At 40.1% G+C, this 20,776-nt stretch overlaps 1 protein-coding gene across 1 annotated transcript in view; it reads left to right on the forward strand.

Moving 5' to 3' along the window:
* Positions 1 to 16,370, forward strand: part of tmeff1 (transmembrane protein with EGF like and two follistatin like domains 1) — a 97,723-nt gene extending 81,353 nt beyond the window's left edge. Inside the window, exons 7-10 of the mRNA XM_022761875.1 lie at positions 6,303 to 6,362; positions 10,155 to 10,278; positions 10,908 to 11,069; positions 12,624 to 16,370. Coding sequence (XP_022617596.1) covers positions 6,303 to 6,362; positions 10,155 to 10,278; positions 10,908 to 11,069; positions 12,624 to 12,708 — 431 coding nt within the window. The 3' untranslated portion in view covers positions 12,709 to 16,370. The remainder of the gene's footprint in view (positions 1 to 6,302; positions 6,363 to 10,154; positions 10,279 to 10,907; positions 11,070 to 12,623) is intronic.
* Positions 16,371 to 20,776: the final 4,406 nt, after the last annotated feature.

Below are 20,776 nucleotides of genomic sequence, written 5' to 3' on the forward strand. Positions count from 1 at the left end.
GTATTTACTTTACTTTGCCAGATAAGTTGGAAGGAATTACTGTTGGCCAAACGACACAAAACCTTCAAAATCTTCTAGACAAAAGTTGAATTTGTTGAAAAGGAAAACGACAAAAATTCCTTTTACACACCTGTGTGTGATTCCATTTGGAAGGCTTGGCTTGCTGAAGTAATAAAAACAAAAATCGCGCACAAGAGTATAAGAAAATTGAGGATAAAGAACACGTGGAAAACTTGACGAGGTTCATACCAAAGTAACAAAGTAAAGTTTAGACTAGAAACAAACGTGAGCTAGTGCGCAAGTGAGTGACAAGAACGTAAGAGACGAGACGTAAGAGTAAAAGAAGTGTAAGAGTAAGTGCGCTGGAGGATCCAGCTGTTTTATCCTCGGGGTGTGTGTAGCCGGGGGGGGCCTTAACAGTTGTCGCCACCCCTTAGGTTTTCGTTCTCTTTCTTCATTTCAATAAAGAAAGAGAGAAATAAAATCTTAAGTTGTTATGTTTATTTTGGTTTTACGCGCAAGTGTTGCATATTCTACTCCCACCATGCCCATTCATTTTGGCATATACGGCATATACAAACTACCTAGCTGCGGTTTGGAATATACAACTAAACTAATATTATCATCATGGGTAATAGTACACATAGATACAATACACAATACATTGACTAACGGAAAGATAACAATTCGTAATCATACAAATATATGACTAAAGCTACAACATCAAATAGTGATATTAAAGTGATGTATTGGATTGTCTATCAGTTAATTCCCTAGAAGATAAAAGGGTCCAGAGTGGCCCTTAGATGGCAGTATTGTAACGTGGTGGATATTTACCTTAGAACTGATAAAACTTATCTCAGCCCCCTTTTGGGCTACAGAAATGAATTTTGGACCATACTTTATGGGAATCTTTCCAGAGTAATAATGCATGAGTTCCCTGGTGATGGGACATTCAGTTCAATGACATTTTAATCATACTTTACAAATGTAGAATAATGGTTATCAGTCCAGCTTGGAATGTAGGGTGGTTTATGGCAGGGGCCTGTGGTTCCTCATGAGACCCCCCTTTGGGTATGAAAGGGTGTTAAAGGTGATAGGAGTGTTTTCTCTTGTCAGAGAGAAATGAGTCAAGAGTGTGAATCCTGATGGTTTAGCACCTTAATAGGGCTAAATGTTCCTTTTCATGTAACTTGATAAGAGGTGGCACCCACCTATCAGTCCCAGGTGAATCTCAGGGATGCAACATGAACTCAGTGTCAGTCTGTGGGGAGTGTTGTTTTTGTCTCCCATTTGTTGCAGGAGTGTTGATTCGGGATGAGTCCCATGAACTAGCCATGAATTCCGATGATATCTTAAAAGCTAGTTTATTGGTGAGAGGAACTCATTTCATCCCTGTTTTCTGTCCAGGTGATAGTTTGATGATGGGAAAGTGGACATGGGAGGCTCTCCATATAATCCAGAGCACCCCAGTGTCCTTACCATAAATCTAAAAGGGTTGTAGTTTTTATATTTTTTTCCAACAGTTCCTGTTCATTTTGTCAGTTTTTGTCTTTCATTGATTGAGACAGCCTGTCTTTATTTTTGTATTTTTTCTGTGACTTTGATGATATTCTGTAAACACAGATTTCTGTGGATTTAGCTTCAGCCCCTCACAGTGTCGATCTCAGACCTCGATTGGAGTGTGTGTGAGACCACACATAAATCTACCTGCTGATGCCACTATCGTCGTTTTATTGAATCCAAATTGGAAAATCCCTTCATCCCGCCTTGTTGAGCTTCAGAAATGGGCTGCCATAACCTGGGTGAATTATGAAAGAGGCCCAGTCCTCACCAATAAACTGCCCTGTAAATGAAAAGCATTTTATAGAGCCTCAGAGACTCTCAGTGGTTCTTCAGTTCAGACTCAAACACTCACTGATCCTCAGATGAAAGTGAGACGGTTTCTCTGATTCACTTTACAAAATGAAGTCAGTGCAGGTTTGACTTCTCCTCCACCACATCTCAGAGGGAAATACTTCGCTTTTTAACACACATGAAACATGCTTTGGATTTGCTCTGAGCAGGTTTTTGAAGGTTGCAGTAATATCCCCACCCCCCCCACCCTTCCCCCTTCAGAGTAGTGCAGGTGATTTCTGTCTGCTCGGTGCTAACAGGAGCTACAGGGCTTCATATGATGCAGATGTGCATGAACTAAAAAGCTAAAAACATGCAGCTGATATTCAGATATTCAGCCACACTATGCCTCAATAACATTTCATCAGACCACATTTACGTTGTAAATGTTGATCCATAAGAAGATATATTTGTGGTTTTAAGAACCAAAAACCATCTCAATGTAGTTTTACATCTCCTCTCTCAGGCTTCTCTCTGGAGCTCCAGTAACAGCAGGTCAGTGAGCCAATCAGAAGAGAGGAGGCTCTGAGCCTCTCTTCTGATTGGCTGACTGTTTTCTGAGTGATCCAATAGAAATATAGCAGATTTCAGGTAAACACTCAGAGAAGCCAAATCCTGCAAGGTTGGATAGTGGGTCCGGGTGGGCGGGGCTTGCCACATAGCTAAGAGCAGTGCCTGCTTTGTTGTGACATCACAAAGTTCCAGAAGTCCTGACAGCTGGTTTTAAGGCTCAGTTTCTGAATACAGGCTGTGTGCATTTCTCTGTGGACTGAGGCTTTGATACTTTCACAGTATTAATATAGAACCTCCTTCCTTCCTTCCTTAATTCCTTCCTTCCTTCATATTCATTTCAGTCCTTCCTTTCCTTCTTCAGTTGATCTAAATGCGGAAAAATTATAGATTGAACATTTTAAACACTTCTCTCAGAGTCTTTATGCCTGTGACACCTGAGGATGTTTTCCCTCTGCTGTTGGTCTTGTGTAAAACCCTTGAACCGTTTTCCCTGAATCCCAGATCCCCCTCACCCCACCCTCCCACCCCCCTCTGGTGCTGTGCTGTGCTGTAGACGGAGGTCATTATTCCACATTAACTTGCTGATGTAGTAAAATGCAGGATTGATGTTGTTTCACCTTCGGTGAACACTGCTGACTGCACAACTGTGACCGTTTCATCTCTGCCATAAATCAGCCTCATTATTGAAACCGTGTCAGACAAATTAATGTGTCTAATCACCAATGTTTTCAATTAACCCACAAACCAAGCGTGCAGTTTGTTTCCATGGAAGCTGAGCTTTGATTCCAAAAGACATTAATCTGCTTCCTGTTTGAACCTGACGCAGAGGAAGTGTGTGGAGACGAGTGACTGCAGACATGTTTTACAGTGACTCCACAGCTCTGTCAGAAACCAGAGCTAGCTCACTTTGATGGTGAAAAAATCAGTATTATTACTGTATTACCCAAAATGTTATTACTTCCACCAAAGAGGTTTTGTTTTCACAGATGTTTGTTGACCATTTGTTGGTCGGTCGGTCGGCCGGTCGGTTGGTTGGTCGGTCGGTCGGTCTGTCAGTCGGTCTTTCGGTCGATCTTTCGGTCGATTGGTGTCAGCAGGATTACACATGAAGTACTGAACTGATTTGCGCCACACTTTGTGGAGGGATAGTCCTGGGCCAGTGACAAACCCATTACATTTTGGTGCTGGCCCAGTTAAAGCAGCAGATCCAGGAATTTTTATCACTTTCCGTAACATTGCAGGATAGAGCACTTTCATTTTCAATTTATGTTGATGTAAAAAATCTGACATATTTATGGTGTTGAGATCTGTGACTGGATCTGACAGACCTGTCTAGGATTGTTTGGCCTTGCCTATACCTCTGGTATGTGTTCTACTGAGTGCCATTCTAGTTTAATAACATGCAGATGAAGTGCTTTAAAAGTTGCACTCTACATAAAAGTGCCTAACAGCTGCACTGAAGAAACCTGGTTGTTGTTGCAGTGTTTGACTTGGGGTCGGACCAAACCTCTGAATCCTGAACAGAACAGTTTCTGTAAACAGATCTGTTTACCAAATATGTGTTGATCATTATCATTGCTTTTCTTTCCAAGTATCTGCATGAGCAATGTCACAGACAGATTTATATGTTTCATTCTTCATATCCACAGCAGCTTTGAAGGGAGAAGATAAAAAGTCACGTTAACTCCTCTGATCCATCACTGGCTGTGTTGGGGTGTTGGATACAAACCTCATTTGCAGTCACAGTTTGCTGTCTGATGTTTTCCAGGGTCTGTGCCAACACCCAGAGCTCCTCCAGTCTCAGTACATCCTCAGAGCATCTTCTGAGATCTGATTTATGTTGATAGACTCACCTTGAATCACAATGTGTTGTCTGATGGGAGACGCTCAGCTCCCTCCCTCTGTCTCTTTCTCTCTGGGTGTTGGCAGGAGACGGTAAACCCAGCAGGATATATGGATTTCTTGTCAGTGGTTATGGCTGTAAGGTGGCCGGTGGCCGGTGACCAAGCGTTTGATTGGCTCAGGGAGGTGGTAGGTGGGGGGGGGGGGCATGAGGGGCGTCTAGCACCCTGAGGTGAGGAGCACCTGCCCTCTCTCCTGATCTGCTTTCTTTTCGAGGCGTCAGGCCAATCACCACATTCACAAGGTTTGATTTCAAGGACCAAATAAATTCAATCGTTTTACAAGGAAACTTGTAAGGTTTTTCTTGTGGTCATTTTTCACACCTTTATTTTCTTTTTTATTTTATTAGATTTTTTCAAATCAAATAAATACAGTTAATAAATAAAACTACATAAATGGGTAAAAGACAAGGAAAAGATAATAAAACATTTCAAAATATGAATACAATTAATGGTCAAATAAAATAAATAATGGGTTGAAATTGTGGGTCAACTGGACTAAGAAAAGATGATATCTATCACTTGAAGATCATGCTGGCAGCAAGTAAAAACGCAGTTAAAAAATGATGGCTTCAGAAGAATTTCCTACTGTCCTACTGATGACTTACTCCATACGACTCCAAAAAGAACTGGGAGAAAAATGATGGAAAAATGTGTTTATTTAGCCAATGAGACAGAATCTTTATTTCTCTATTTATTTTCATAATGTGGAAAATATTCATAAATAAAAAGTAAAAAAAAAAAAAGAAATTGTGGGTCAATTAACTGCTTAGTTGATCGACTAATCGACAAAGATTTTGATTTGAATAATTTTCAAGCAAAAATAATGAAAATATGTCAAATATTTGTAGATTTCAGCCTCTTATAGGATGATCTATACAACAACTATACAGATGTGTCCATATACTTTTAGCCACATAGTGACAGGTTTTGTCTGTTGTTGACTGTTTCCATTTTTCTTACTTCAGCAGATTGTTATGTAATCTGTGTTTTCATTCTGTTTTCTGCAGCTTTGGCATCACAAAATATTTCATGTTTCATGTTTTTTGAGTCAGAGAGAGAGAGAGGGAGGGAGGGAGGGAGGAGGAGAGAGAGCGGAGAATGAGAGAGAGGGAGGACAAGGGAATGAAAGAGGGGGGAGGAGGTGAAGAGAGGGGGAGAGGAGAGGGATGGGATGGATGATGACAGGGATGAGGTGGGAGAGGGAGAAATGGAGATGGAGGAGAGAGGAAGGAGGGATGGAGGGGGAGGAATAGAGAGAGAGAGAGAGAGAGAAGGAGAGAGCAAGTTTGTCAATATTTCTAAAAGGCATGATGGGAGCATTAAAAATGGATGAGTGTGTGTTTGTTTCTTTGTGTGTTTCAGGTGTGTGTGTGTGTGTGTGTGTGTGTGTGTGTGTGTGTGTGTGTGTGTGTGTGTGTGTGTGTGTGTGTGTGTGTGTGTGTGTGTGCTGGTTAACATTCCCAGCAGCTCCTCCTCCAGCAGACAGCATGAAGACATGAAGCCTGTCGACAGAAAAACAACCACAACAACAATGCACCAAACAAACCCACTGCTTCTTTGTTTGTTTGTTTGTCGTCACCCACCACCTTCTCACACACACACACACATACACACGGACAGTGAGACTCTGATTGACCCTTCCCCACCTTGACTCTAACAAACAAAGCGAGACCCAGACAGCGAGTAATCATCCTCTGACATCCTACACATCCTTTAGTCTGCTTTGAGGAGCGAACAACACACAAAACACAACACACACACACACGCACACAGAGTCAACACACAGATTAGAAAAGACAGCAGACAGGAAGTCAAACGTTCAGGTGACGGCGCTTCAGACTCAGCAAAAACAACTGCCGCCTGGATGAAATCTGTTGATTTTCCACGGTGTTGTTGGAAAAGTCGAGTTGTTCTCACTCACTCACAGGAAGTGTAAAGGTGACTGTCTGTCTGTGTGTAACTGACTCTGTCCCTCTGTGTCCCCCACAGCTGACAAAGAAAAACTGGGGAAGAAAGATGACAGCAGTCCCTTCAAAATAAATGTCTTAGGTAAGGAAGCTACCTGTTTTTTTTTTACAACTTGAGTCTTATTTTTGTGGTTTTGTCCATCATTTCTGTCACAATGACATCAACTGTAAACAAAGGTTATTGAAACAAGACGACTGCATCCTCAGAGGTGTCGATAAAGAGAGATGCAGCTCTACTATGAACAGAAAGAAAGAACAAGTCTTAGATTTGTCTGAGCTGCAGTGAACGTCAGTACGAGCTAATTAAAGTTTCCTTGAAATAAAGACAGTTGCACAAAACACCCTTAAGTTTTCTCTTTAAGGTTGTTCACTTTAGTATTGAAAGTTTTCTCCTTATCTTGCTCTTATACTTCAGGAATCACTTCTGTGCAGCAGGTTATTATGACCCATATTAAGGTTTTGTTGGGAGGACATCAAGTGGTCCTAGTAATTATTACAGGTCAACAAAACACAGCAATACGACACAGGAGAGCGGTGTTTAATTCCCATGTGAAAGTAGCAGTTTATGTTTTTTCTGTTATCCATCAACGTTTAATGTTGAGGAAGTACTTCCAAATCACCATCTTTTCCTAAACCTAACCAAGCCATGACCGTTATTATAGTAACCATGGCGATGAAGGTAGGTATGCAGCTCTCAGTAAAGGTACAGTCCGCGTGTGTATTATTGTAAACAATGAGAACGCAAGTCCAGTAGGGGCGTTATTTCAGGAGACACTTCTATGGGTCGTATCAGAGGGTTTAAAAAAAACGTCCAGTGTGGTCGTTCAGGTTTGAGGAATGTTTGTCATTTAAACAGTCATTAAACCTCTATTTTAATAGCAACTTGGACAAGTTTATGGGGACAAATGAGGAAAATGAACGGATCCCAAGAACAGTGTTCTACAACAGCAGAACCCAATCAATGGCGACCCAGTACAATTGGATTCTCTTTTGCTAAGTCCTGATGCGTTCTCCTTCACATCTTTCTTTGACCATTCATGACATTTTCCATTGAAGTCGAGGAGAAGTGGTTAGGAAAGGAGATTATTTTGATATAGTCATTCAGGCTGGATGAGAGGTCAGACGATCACCAAAGTTATTACAAATCCTCCTGAGGATAACAAAGTAAATCTTTTCAATCTGGACCGCGAGCCAGGAGCTGCACTGCTAACATGGCTAACAAAAATCTCTCAGCCCGTAAACGACCACTGAGACTTTGTGTTCATTTTCACTCCGATTATGTAACTGCATTGTAAATCTACTCCTCCGACTTTAATGCAGCTGATGGTGAAACTTCCTGTGGCCTCTCAGCAGCCTGTTAACCTGCATCTGAACCTGCTGAGGAGCAATAAGTGAAGGATGAAATTTGATGAAAATCTCCTTAATACACAGTAATGTGCTGGGGGGGGGGGGGGGGGGTTTCTGCTGCCACTGACAATATTGTGAGTTCACCATCCTTTAAACTGAGACGCTGTAATTTCCCACAAGTAAACACACAGATTAGCAGAGCGTTCCCCATCCAGCCGCACGATGCAAACATTGAGTCTGGAGATCAAAGAGGAGATGAAACAGAATCCAGAGGGTTTTATTATCTGCAGCTCGCTCAGTGCATTCATATCATCGACTGAAACATCGATGGGGGGTGGGGCTCCGTCACTTACTTCACTCTGAGTTTTCACTTGGACTCAGAGACGGACAATAGAAGGATCGGATTAAACTGCTGCATTGTGAACATCACAAACAGCGAAGGTCACAGCGGCACGTCTGACTATAATACTGTGAGACAGAAGAGCTGAGGAAGGTTGCGTTCAAAAGCTGCAGTATTCACATCCGTTTATCCGTAGCGTTTCCTCCTCTGGTTGGAGTATGATGACAGTGAAACCACCCCCCAACATTTAACATTTACTTCATGTTTCTATCACTCAAGGTTCCCAAGGACTGTAGAGAAAACCTGCTCAGACAATGGTTAAAAAGGTTAAAAACATGGAGAAATTGTGGATTTCAGCTGTAGGGGATTCGTGTGGAAGATGTGTAATGTCTCCATAAGAATAAATCTAATAAAGTCAGATACCATACACACTGGTAAATGTATTTCCTTTCCATTGATTAATTTACTGTCATAATTAAATGAAAAACAAACATTAAAAAGGGAAATTAATTAAATGAATTGCCACATTAGAATCCAAACTCAACATCTTACCTGTAATTCATGATCACTGTGAGGCTGAGGGACTTTATGTCAAACAAATGTCCAAGCAAACACTAAAACACAAAGGATTATGGGTAGATGAAGACAGTTGTAGTTAAAAAAGAATAAAGTCTGGAAGCATGTTGAAATGATAAATCATCAACATGTCAATTATCAGCACATTTATTTCTGCTGTAAAGTTGGACATTTTAACATGGGAGTCTATGGGGACTGACTCACCGTTGGAGCCAGACTCTAGTGGTCATTAGAGGAACTGCAGTTTGTGGTTCTTCAGTGTTGGCTTCATTTTTCAGTCCTGGAGGTTGATGTTTGTTCATCAAACTGACACAAGAAAATAAAATGTATGAAGAAAATTTCTGACCAAATATGTGTGATGAAATGACAGTTTGTCTTAAAAAAAAAATAGCAACAAAAATACCCCAAATAAAATCGACTTTGATAAAGAAAACATAGATGTTGCTGGATTTCCTCTGTGTAACATTACAATCATCTGCCATTAGAAAAGTTAGATATGTGATAAATAATGATCATTAGTGTGTTTCTCTCAGGGAGGTTTCTACCTGACAGATTCCCAGGATGTTAAAATGACTCATTTGCTGAATCTGTAATTGTGACATCACAGTGAAGGTGTCATGTTCCTGCAGGTGTATCCTCTTTGTTCTGTGAGTAAACAACGATAAGTTGTAATAAGTAATGGTCTGGTTAACACCACTGCAGCTGAAATCATCCTGTGTGAACAGAAAAAAAACTCATCACTACACTTCGGTTCGTCTGATCTTCTTTACTCAATATATAAGATACTGACGGTGAATAAATAGTGAAGCTCTTGCGCTTGTGAAACCAATTAAACTCTTCTTCATAATCGGCCTTCTCATATTCCTGATGATTTAAAAAGGTTTCATTAAATATTTCAAGCTCATAAATCCACAAAGTGTAACAACTGAAGTCGTAAATGTTCCCCAACAGTGAACTTTAAGACCCCAACACAGGGTTTGTTATTAAAAGCTTTTTTTATGTTAATGTGACTTTTGTACATCGCAGATCAGTCATTTAATGAGCAGTGCAGATTGCTTTGTTGGCTGTTTCTCTCATGCTGCAGTGAATTATAGTGAAGAGAGACAACTCTGTGATTGAAGAATCCTGTAATGTGCAAAGCAGTTGTATTTTATAATTTATCCCCTCATACAGCAGCTGACACAGGATGACAATGATTCAGCAAATAAAAAAGAAATATTTTATCATTTAACCAAATTTTGACATCCAAATGACATTTCAATCTTATATAAAACAACATATTTATAAAAACTTGTGTGTGTGTATACATATATATGTCTAATGTTATGATTAGACATATGATTTATTAGAAAATAAGGACAGAGAAGTAGAAAACCACAAAAAAATTCAAAAACACCAAAAGAAAGTTGCATCAAGAGTTTAGGACGGAAAAGTCAATGAAAAAGGTGGTACATTTTTAATTTTTTTAATTTATATATATGTCTAGAGTTAATTTTCAATGAACATCAATTTGAATATTTCATATGTGATTTTCCATAAATTTGCCACATCATGTGTCACATCCTCATGTTTTTTATTCGTTGTGTTTTTTTTTCCCTTCGACCTGTTCAGAAACCACAGGTCTGGATCATGGTGATGGTTTCTACGCCGGTATGCCTATCCCCTGCGCCGATAGCTACGCTGGCTTCTGTGTTCACGGGAAATGTGAGATCAAGTACAACATGGCCACCTGCAGGTCTGTCAGTGATCCTGTTACTAATTAAAGCTCTATATTTTCCTCTTCTCCTGTGTTTTATTTGAAGTGTTGATCCATATGAAGATGTAACCCAAAGAACCAAAAACCATCTCAATGTAGTTTTACATCTCCTCTCTCAGGCTTCTCTCTGGAGCTCTAGTAACAACAGGTCAGTCAGCCAATCAGAAGAGGCTCTGATCCTCTCTTCTGATTGGCTGACTGTTTTCTGAGTGATCCAATAAAAATATAGTAGATTTCAGGTAAACACTCAGAAGGGGCTTGGGGGATGGCTGAGGGTGGTGACTGCTTTGTTGTGACATCACAAAGTTCCAGAAGTCCTGACAGCTGGTTTTAAGGCTCAGTTTCTGAATACAGGCTGTGTGCATTTCTCTGTGGACTGAGCGCTTTGATACTTTCACTTTCAGATTTTTTTTTAACTCAAATATCATTTTCAGTATAAACTAAAAAGAATACAGCTAATATACTTCTGTATCTGCCCGTGCATTATGGTGCATTCACACCTCTTGTCTGGGGCCTCTCGTTAATCTGGTTCAGGTTGACGTTCAGGTTTAAAGTGTCTACGACAGGTGTGTTCAGTCATTTCATTGATCTCTCCCTGTTTGCCTCAGATGTGACTCAGGCTACAAAGGTACGCAGTGCGATGAACCGCAGGACTTCAACATCCTCTACGTGGTCCCCAGTGGACAGAAACTGCACTACGTCCTCATCGCCGCCATCATCGGCGCCGTGCAAATTGCCATCATCGTCGCCGTGGTGATGTGCATCACAAGGTAAAAATGGCATCCACTAAAAGCTAAATACTTTAAGACAAGCTTAATTTCAAAAGGCCTCAATTTCCAAATAAAGTAGGTTTGAAGGGGAACATGAAATCCACTTATTTATATTTGTAACGTTATAAAGGTTTGGTTTGAAATATTTTAACTCTGAATGAATATAAGTTATCCCTACTCATTGTTAAAGTATTTACCAGGTCTATAACAGGTCTGGGGTCCATTAAAGGATAAAATAATGTCTTATAATAAACAAAGGGGATTTTAAAGCGTTTTCTGTCTGTTACTTTTTAAGGGGTAAAAATCTCTGACAAATTAACATCAGAGGCCACATGTAATTTATTCCTTAAAATTACCTTCATTTTCAATGTTCACCCAACACAGGAATTAACTAATGGATGAATTAATGGGGAACTATGGGATGAATTAATGGGAATTATAGATATTATATATACATATATATATAGGGAGGAATATAGTATTATATATAATTATATAGGGATATATAAGTATATATAATATATAAGGAGGAATACTATAATCCACTGTATATGTATGTATGTATATATATAATATTTAAATTACAGATATTACAAAGTTAATTGCAGGCACAACATTAAAATATTGTATTGTCAGTGAAAACAGCAGAGACAGAATTCAGAAGAGTTTTAATCCCTTTGAGCTGAAATGATGAAAGGACGGATTGTGTTCTCCACCACAGTGGTTTTAATCCATGCTGTTAACCTGTGAAAAAATACTCTTAAATACATAATAACACAGTATAATGCTTGATGATAATCCCTTAATGCATATTAGGCACATTAATGCACCTTAACCATTAGACCACCAGGGGCACCCCATGTGACTGACTGGCAAGTGGGTCCTCATGCCTTAAATTGGTGTTGTTTTGATAAATTCACCATATATTTCTAATCTTAGTGTGAGGATCTTCTGACAGCAGAAGTAATTTCCCCCTCTGTTAGTTATTTTACTTTAGTTTGGTGGATGGGTCTAAATACTACAATACCCATGAGCCTGCTGCAAAGGTAGCTGAATAGAAGCCATTCAGAGGTATGAACTGGGAATTCGTCTAAAATTAAAATAGAGAGTAAATTAATTGAAAATGCAGATTGTATTTACAGTGTAATCTTTAACTCATTTGCAGCAGAATTTCACACTTGGTGATTGGACATAATGCACCTTGGGAGTTGTAGTTGGCTTCCATCCTTCAGTTTTTACTGTATGTCCTCATATGATTGTACCTTTAGCTTTTTATCAAAGAACCAGATGTTTTCTCAGGCAGTTGTTCATCTAATTTATATATGATTCAAAAAGGACAGCTGTGGAAGTGCTCTGAGCTGCGAGTCATGCAACCTTTACAGAGGGGTGTGTTTGTTTTGTTCAAAATTAAAAATAAATTTAATAAAACAGCTGACAGAAAAAGTTTACAGTCACCAGTAAAAAGTCTTGAAAGGAAGACGATATAAAAATTTCTGTCAGTGAAAATAAATAAATTGTATTAAATAAAATAAATCTTTCTCTCCATCTCTTTAGGAAATGTCCAAAAAACAACAGAGGTCGCCGGCAAAAACAAAACCTCGGACACTTTTCCTCGGACACTAACTCCAGGATGGTATAGCCGTGTGTGTCGGGGGTTCTTTTTGATAAGTTTTTTCTTACGGCGTGGGAATGCCATTTTTTAACGGTAGATGTGTGGTATTCATTTATTTTTTCTCCTGGGAAACCATAAAAAAAAGAAGAATGAGAATATTTATTTAAGGGGCCTTATTTTCTCTCCTTTCTGCTTTGAATGGAATTGTTGCGCATTTATTTGTGCATTCTGTTTTTTTTTTTGTTTGTTTGTTTGTTTTGGCCGCAAGACCAAGAAGAAGAAGCTGAATCGACAGAACCCACTGTCACTTTACATTGTTACCATGTGTAATGTCTTAATTACTTTAACTGCTTCATTAGAGGTTTCGTTGAATGCTTTATGAATATGGTACCTTTGGTGAACTGGCTAACAGAGTAATGTCTGCTCCTCTGGAATGTGCTATTTATTGAAAATGATTACTTTTATGCCCCTCTCTGTTTCACTTTTTACTAATAATGTGCAGCTGATCACCAAATGCAGTTTGTTTTAAATTTTTTGTCCATTTTTGTAGGAGGTGAGAAGGGGCCAGCCGGTGATATAGATATGTTTACACTTATTCTTTGGTATGAAATTCTGTGTAAAGACTTCACTGTGTTTAAACAAGCTAATAATTTATTATTATTATTATAATTATTATTTTCTTCAAAGTAGTTTTTACTCAAGGTTTATATGTTAACTTTTATTTTAAAACATTGCTTTCTAAATTCTAGTTCCTGTATATTCGCATGACTTGTGAAAACTGTGTACCGTGGTGTAGTTTTAAAACTTTTTAAAAAGAAAAGCTGACGGCTTCGACGCCTCCTCCATCTCAGAGCCGCAGAGATCCGGCGACGGTGGAGGAAAACCCAAAGTCGGACAGAAGAAGGGAGGAGACTGAGTGGGAGGTGTTTTGTCTGTGTTAACGAAAAGGAATGTGTAATATTTTAAAATCAGTCTGTTGTCTTTATCAGGAGAAAGAACAAAAACACTTTGATGGTGGGAAAATCTCGGAGTACGTTCTCCCAAAAACCACTTTTGCTTTAATGAGGAACAGATTTGTGTCGATTGTAACGCTCAGAGGCGGGAATGTTTTTTTGCGATCTCCGTTCCGAAATCTGAATTCAGAGGATTGTAAAGGAAGGGTGTCGCCTGTCAGACTGTCTGCAAACTGAGGTAAACTTGTAGTGATACTTTTCATGTAACAGGAAGAAGTTTTGGTTGCTGGATGATGGCTGCAATCGAGGCTTTTCTATGAATGTGAGAGAAAAATGTTGTCTTGTTTTTTCTTTCTTTTATTTGTCTTAATTTTGCATTTGCTTCTCTGTGAGACATTCCAAGCACAGAGAATCCCTCACGATAATAATCCTTTGGGCAATATTTAAGACCACATCTCTTTCTGGTATGAACATGCAATCAGATACAAGTCGTAACTAACGTCTCTGAGCGTAATGGCTTAGGAAGTCATAGCATTAAGCAGAGATAACAGACAAATACTGTATTTAGAAAAGGCAGCCAGACAAGAAAACATACAGCAGATTTGGTCTCACCACTGTCTCGATGGACACTGTACTTCCAATGAATGAAAATGCCTTTTCTGTGTTGTTCCCTTGTGTCCTTGACTTCACTGTAACACAACCTGTTGTTATACTCTTTATGTCGAGTTATAAGTTTTATATCAAAGTCCCATCATGTCTTTGCAAACTGTCTGAAACTGATAACTGAATTGTGTTGATGTATAAATTCCACCTCCCTCCCACCTCAGCACGGTTGCTCTGTATCAGCTTTTTTTGAGGATACAATTTATGTCTCACAATAAACCAATCATTGCAAGGTCAATCACAAAGGAAACCTTCTAGTAGCGTCCAGCGATGACGCCTTGACAGGTTTAAGTTTATGTAAATGGATCCTTCAGTTCCTTCACATGAGTGCAACTGTATACTGTATTTGTCATGTTCAGTAATGGGGAGGTCAGAGACATCCTATCTTACTCAGTAGAGTTTGGTATCTGAGAGCAGAAGCTGACAGCACTTACAAAGTCAAATTGTCACAGTGTTTTCCAGCAGTATTTTAACCCCATTCTCACCTGTTCATTTCACATTAGATAGCTGATTCTCTTCATGAAAGTCTATTAATGCCATATCTTTACCAGGCATCAAAATCGTCAAAGTTGATTTGTTCCAATAACTTGAACGCTCCTAAATTCCACAAACAAAATGTTTAAATGTTCTGTTTCGTCTCGTGTGGTGAAGACAGGTGAGCAGTATATTCTGAATCAGGACTTTCAAGGGCAATTATCCATCCATCCATCCATTAGGTGTACTGCTTATCCTTTGAGGGGGGCTGGAGCCAATCCCATCTGACATTGGGTGAGACGTGGGGTACACTTGCACAAGTCGCCAGTCTATCACAGGGCTGAGATATAGAGATAAAACAACCATTCACCCTCATTCACACTTAGGGTCAATTTAAAGTCACCAATTAACCTGCATGTCTTCGGACAACATGAACCCAGAACCTTGAGGCGACAGAACCAACCACTGTATCATCTTGCCGCCAATTATCTATGCATTAACTCTGCTTCCATTTACATTACTGAGCAACTTAAACAACTACAACTGAAACTGCAAGAAGAGAAAAAGAACTTAAAGACAGTGATGAGCAGTTGTGGAAATAATAAACAGGAAGTCGGAGCAAAAAAGTCTCGAACCTACAGTGGCCTGAGGGTTCATTCACACCAGCATCGAAAGTTTGGAACAGAATCGAATGCTGACCTTCAAGGTAACGGAGAGCCGAGGAGTCTTAATGGAAGAAGCCACTGTATCAGCAGTGTAGCACCAGTCTGGTGACAAGCTAGCATGTACCTAGGTTGCTAATATATTACTGTAAGCTCACTTTCCAAAGTAGTTCGCAGACTGGCCGCTGTAATTCACTGTCTGAACATCCAAAGTATAGCTACAACTAGCCGGAATAAACTTCTGATGCCAGAAAATATAGCCAATAGCATCAGTCCTCAACCACAGCTGGCTGGATGCAAGCTTGATAGCTCTACCATTATCAGTAAAAAAAACGGAAGTCATGCTAAGTTTAGCTAGCAAGATAGCTAATTAAGCAGATAGCCTTGGTGGATCGCATGAAAAGTGAAAGCTAAAGAGAGAATGTCAAACTTTCTAACCTTGTGTCAATGTTGAACAATTGGTTTCAGAAAGATACAGAAGTGATCAGAGACAGTCACCTCCCAATCCAACATCAGAAGGGTGTTTGAGGGGAGGGGATTTCCAAAGTTATTTGACCATCCAAAAAGCACTTCTGACAGAGTATACTTGCCCCTGTACAGCAATTTACCTGCAATGGAAGGTCCTGATTCAGATTTCACGAACACTGCTTTCCTTTCTGTATCTGTGGAAGATGAAACTCTGAGGCTGTGCTGAGGGAGGTTAGTCTTCTCTGTGTGTTTGTAGTTTTTATTTTCTGTCACAGGAGTTTTTCTGTAATGTCTATAGGTCGTAGATGAGCCGCCCTCCCCTTCCACCCCTACCCTCCGCTGAGCAACGTGTTTCTACTTGTTGTCGACCATCGCAGCCGTAACTTCTCTAAATGTGACTAGAAAGTGTTTGACATGTTAATATTCTGCATGTAGACTTTGAGAGGCTATTTTTGGTCTCTGACAAAATAAAAAAGGAAATGTTTTTTTAAAGTAGACCACTGTGCAGATGTGTCATTTCATTCATACGTGTCTTTTTTGTCTGTCTGTGTGAGTCCGGATAGGTTTGTTTTCCTTGTGTTTCACTGTTCTTGCTCTCATTTTACAACATATTCCACTTCCTGCGATTTATAATGTTTTCTTCACAGACATTGCGTGTGTGTGTGTGTGTGTGTGTGTGTGTGTGTGTGTGTGTGTGTGCAGAAACACAAATTGTTAAGGTGACTCGTACGATCAGTCACTTCAGTTCACGCAGACAAAAGACTTGTGTTTTTCCTCTACAGAGACTCTATGCCCTAATTCCAATACTAAATACTAACATTATACAGTACACACTATCTTCCAATGTTGACAGTGCACTGTTTACAAGAAATCCATCTGTAACATTCAAGGGCATCAGCCCCTTTAGAAAAAGCATGTGAACTGTAAATGTTACAGGTTTGCAGGTGACAAAAGTACAAATTTTACCTTATGATCTTTAAATAGTGTAAAGTTAACAGTTTTGAGGTTTCTACAAAGACTGAATATGTGATATTATGTTACTTATATATGATATTTCTTACATTGTAACTTCCACACAGTGGACTGATGAAAGCCTTAGTTTCAACAGTCTTTCTGAAAATGATAAACATTTCAGGGTTTACTATCCATATTCTCAGACAAAGCAGCATCTACTACAGCACTCCCTAATACGGCCTGAACACATCAGGAATAACAGCTGTAAAAGCTTTGGTGAACACTGACACACAGCTGACCAATAGCACGCTAACTTTTGAACAGATGGAGAGGTGGAGAGTCCAAAGCAAGCTATTATAGCTTATTAGCTCTGTTGCATCGCTCACTTTTCTTTTACCTCCTCTGTCAGAGTAGAAACTGTTCCTTAAAGCAGCAAGAGCTTGAAAAGAGCAAATGAGTGGATGGTACAAACCAGTGGCGGCTGCTGGTCTTATAAGGAGGGGAACCTCATTTTCGTCCTACATCATAAAATGTGTCCGTTTATTTATATGTAAATTCGCAGAGTGACAGAAGAGAGTCGCCAAACACAACGCTAGTCATTTTTAACAAAGACAAAGTCGCTGAGGATCAGTAACGTCTCCAGATCAACTCCGAACAACGGAATGAAAAACTTGAAAAATGCTCCGGTGGATGCTTATACTTCAAGATCGCTGATTCGCTCATTTCGCTGTCAATCAAAAAGGGACTCAACTTCAGACAGATCATCCAATCATCATGCAGAAGCCGAGCGTCCGGGCCAGCCCACTGCCCCATAGACCCCCAGAGATGCTGAGCGTCCGATGAGCGGGACAAAGCCCAGCATTTATCCAATGACCGTCTAGTTTCGCTGCAGTGGAACAACCCACTCTATGCTTCCCCATTGAAGTCAGTAGACGCTTGGCGTCTACACTGTGTAAAGCACTGTGGCGCTGCGGGGATGAATGAGAAGGAAGTCGTGTCGGTTACCTGTGATAAGCAGCTGATTCTGAACAAAAGATGAACGTGTTCTAGCGCATATTTAGTCAATGAAATGTACACACAACAGTACATATTTGACCACTTATTTTGTTGACATTTTAGGGGAAGCTGAGCTTCCCTTGCAGTNTGGACTTTATGGATGTTTTGGCGGTCCACCAGCTGACCGGGATTTGAGCAGTTAGTCCCCATGGCCAGTCCTCCTGTGCTCTGGTCTCATCTCTTTCTTTGTCTGTCGATGGAAAAAAGACACGACCGGTTCATTCACACCAGCATCGAAAGTTTGGAACAGAATTCGAATGCTGACCTTCAAGGTAACGGAGAGCCGAGGAGTCTTAATGGAAGAAGCCACTGTATCAGCAGTGTAGCACAGTCTGGTGACAAGCTAGCATTACCTAGGTTGCTAATATATTACTGTTAAGCTCACTTTCCAAAAGTAGTTCGCAGACTGGGCCGCTGTAATTCACTGTCTGAACAATCCAAAGTATAGCTACAACTAGCCGGAATAAACTTCTGATGCCAAGAAAATATAGCCAATAGCATCAGTCCTCAACCACAGCTGGCTGGATGCAAGCTTGATAGCTCTACCATTATCAGTTAAAAAAAACGGAAGTCATGCTAAGTTTAGCTAGCAAGATAGCTAATTAAGCAGATAGCCTTGGTGGATCGCATGAAAAGTGAAAGCTAAAGAGAGAATGTCAAAACTTTCTAAACTTGTGTCAATGTTGAACAATTGGTTTCAGAAAGATACAGAAGTGATCAGAGACAGTCACCTCCCAATCCAACATCAGAAGGGTGTTTGAGGGGAGGGGATTTCCAAAGTTTATTGACCATCCAAAAAGCACTTTCTGACAGAGTATACTTGCCCCCTGTACAGCAATTTACCTGCAATGGAAGGTCCTGATTCAGATTTCACGAACACTGCTTTTCCTTTCTGTATCTGTGCGAAGATGAAACTCTGAGGCTGTGCTGAGGGAGGTTAGTCTTCTCTGTGTGTTTTGTAGTTTTATTTCTGTCACAGGAGTTTTTTCTGTAATGTCTATAGGTCGTAGATGAGCCGCCCTCCCCTTCCACCCCTACCCTCCGCTGAGCAACGTGTTTCTACTTGTTGTCGACCATCGCAGCCGTAACTTCTCTAAATGTGACTAGAAAGTGTTTGACATGTTAATATTCTGCATGTAGACTTTGAGAGGCTATTTTTGGTCTCTGACAAAATAAAAAAGGAAATGTTTTTTTTAAAGTAGACCACTGTGCAGATGTGTCATTTCATTCATACGTGTCTTTTTTGTCTGTCTGTGTGAGTCCGGATAGGTTTGTTTTCCTTGTGTTTCACTGTTCTTGCTCTCATTTTTACAACATATTCCACTTCCTGCGATTTATAATGTTTTCTTCACAGACATTGCGTGATTGTGTGTGTGTGTGTGTGTGTGTGTGTGTTGTGTGTGTGTGTGTGTGCAGAAACCACAAATTGTTAAGGTGACTCGTACGATCAGTCACTTCAGTTCACGCAGGACAAAAGACTTGTGTTTTTCCTCTACAGAGACTCTATGCCCTAATTCCAATACTAAATACTAACATTATACAGTACAACACTATCTTCCAATGTTGACAGTGCACTGTTTACAAAAAATCCAATTCTGTAACATTCAAAGGGCATCAGCCCTTTAGAAAAAAGCATGTGAACTGTAAATGTTACAGTTTGCAGGTGACAAAAAAGTTACAAATTTACCTTATGATCTTTAAATAGTGTAAAGTTTAACAGTTTTGAGGTTTCTACAAAAGACTGAATATTGATATTATGTTACTTATATATGATATTTTCTTACATTGTAACTTCCACCACAGTGGACTGATGAAAGCCTTAGTTTCAACAGTCTTTCTGAAAATGATAAAACATTTCAGGGGTTTACTATCCATATTCTCAGACAAAGCAGCATCTACTACAGCACTCCCTAATAAACGGTCCTGAACACATCAGGAATAAACAGCTGTAAAAGCTTTGGTGAAACACTGACACACAGCTGACCAATTAGCACGCTAACTTTTTGAACAGATGGAGAGGTGGAGAGTCCAAAGCAAGCTATTATAGCTTATAGCTCCTGTTGCATCGCTCACTTTTCTTTACCTCCTCTGTCAGAGTAGAAAACTGTTCCTTAAAGCAGCAAGAGCTTGAAAAGAGCAAATGAGTGGATGGTACAAACCAGTGGCGGCTGCTTGGTCTTTATTAAGGAGGGGAACCTCATTTTCGTCCTACATCATAAAATGTGTCCGTTTATTTATATGTAAATTCGCAGAGTGACAGAAGAGAGTCGCCAAACACAACGCTAGTCATTTTTAACAAAGACAAAGTCGCTGAGGATCAGTAACGTCTCCAGATCAACTCCGAACAACGGAATGAAAAACTTTGAAAAATGCTCCGGTGGATGCTTATACTTCAAGATCGCTGATTCGCTCATTTCGCTTTCAATCAAAAGGGACTCAACTTCAAGACAGATCATCCAATCATCATGCAGAAGCCGAGCGTCCGGCCAGCCCACTGCCCCATAGACCCCCAGAGATGCTGAGCGTCCGATGAGCGGGACAAAGCCCAGCATTTATCCACATGACCGGTCTAGTTTCGCTTGCAGTGGAACAACCCACTCTATGCTTCCCCATTTGAAGTCAGTAGACGCTTGGCGTCTACACTGTGTAAAGCACTGTGGCGCTGCGCGGGATGAATGAGAAGAAGTCGTGTCGGTTACCTGTGATAAGCAGCTGATTCTGAACAAAAGATGAACGTGTTCTAGCGCATATTTAGTCAATGAAATGTACACACAACAGTACATATTTGACCACTTATTTTGTTGACCATTTTAGGGGAAGCTGAGCTTCCCTTGCAGTCTTAGGCAATCGCCAACTGGTACAAAC

The sequence above is a fragment of the Seriola dumerili genome, unplaced genomic scaffold (genome assembly GCF_002260705.1).
Source record: "Seriola dumerili isolate Sdu_G_001 unplaced genomic scaffold, Sdu_1.0 BDQW01000432.1, whole genome shotgun sequence".
NCBI lineage: Eukaryota > Metazoa > Chordata > Actinopteri > Carangiformes > Carangidae > Seriola > Seriola dumerili.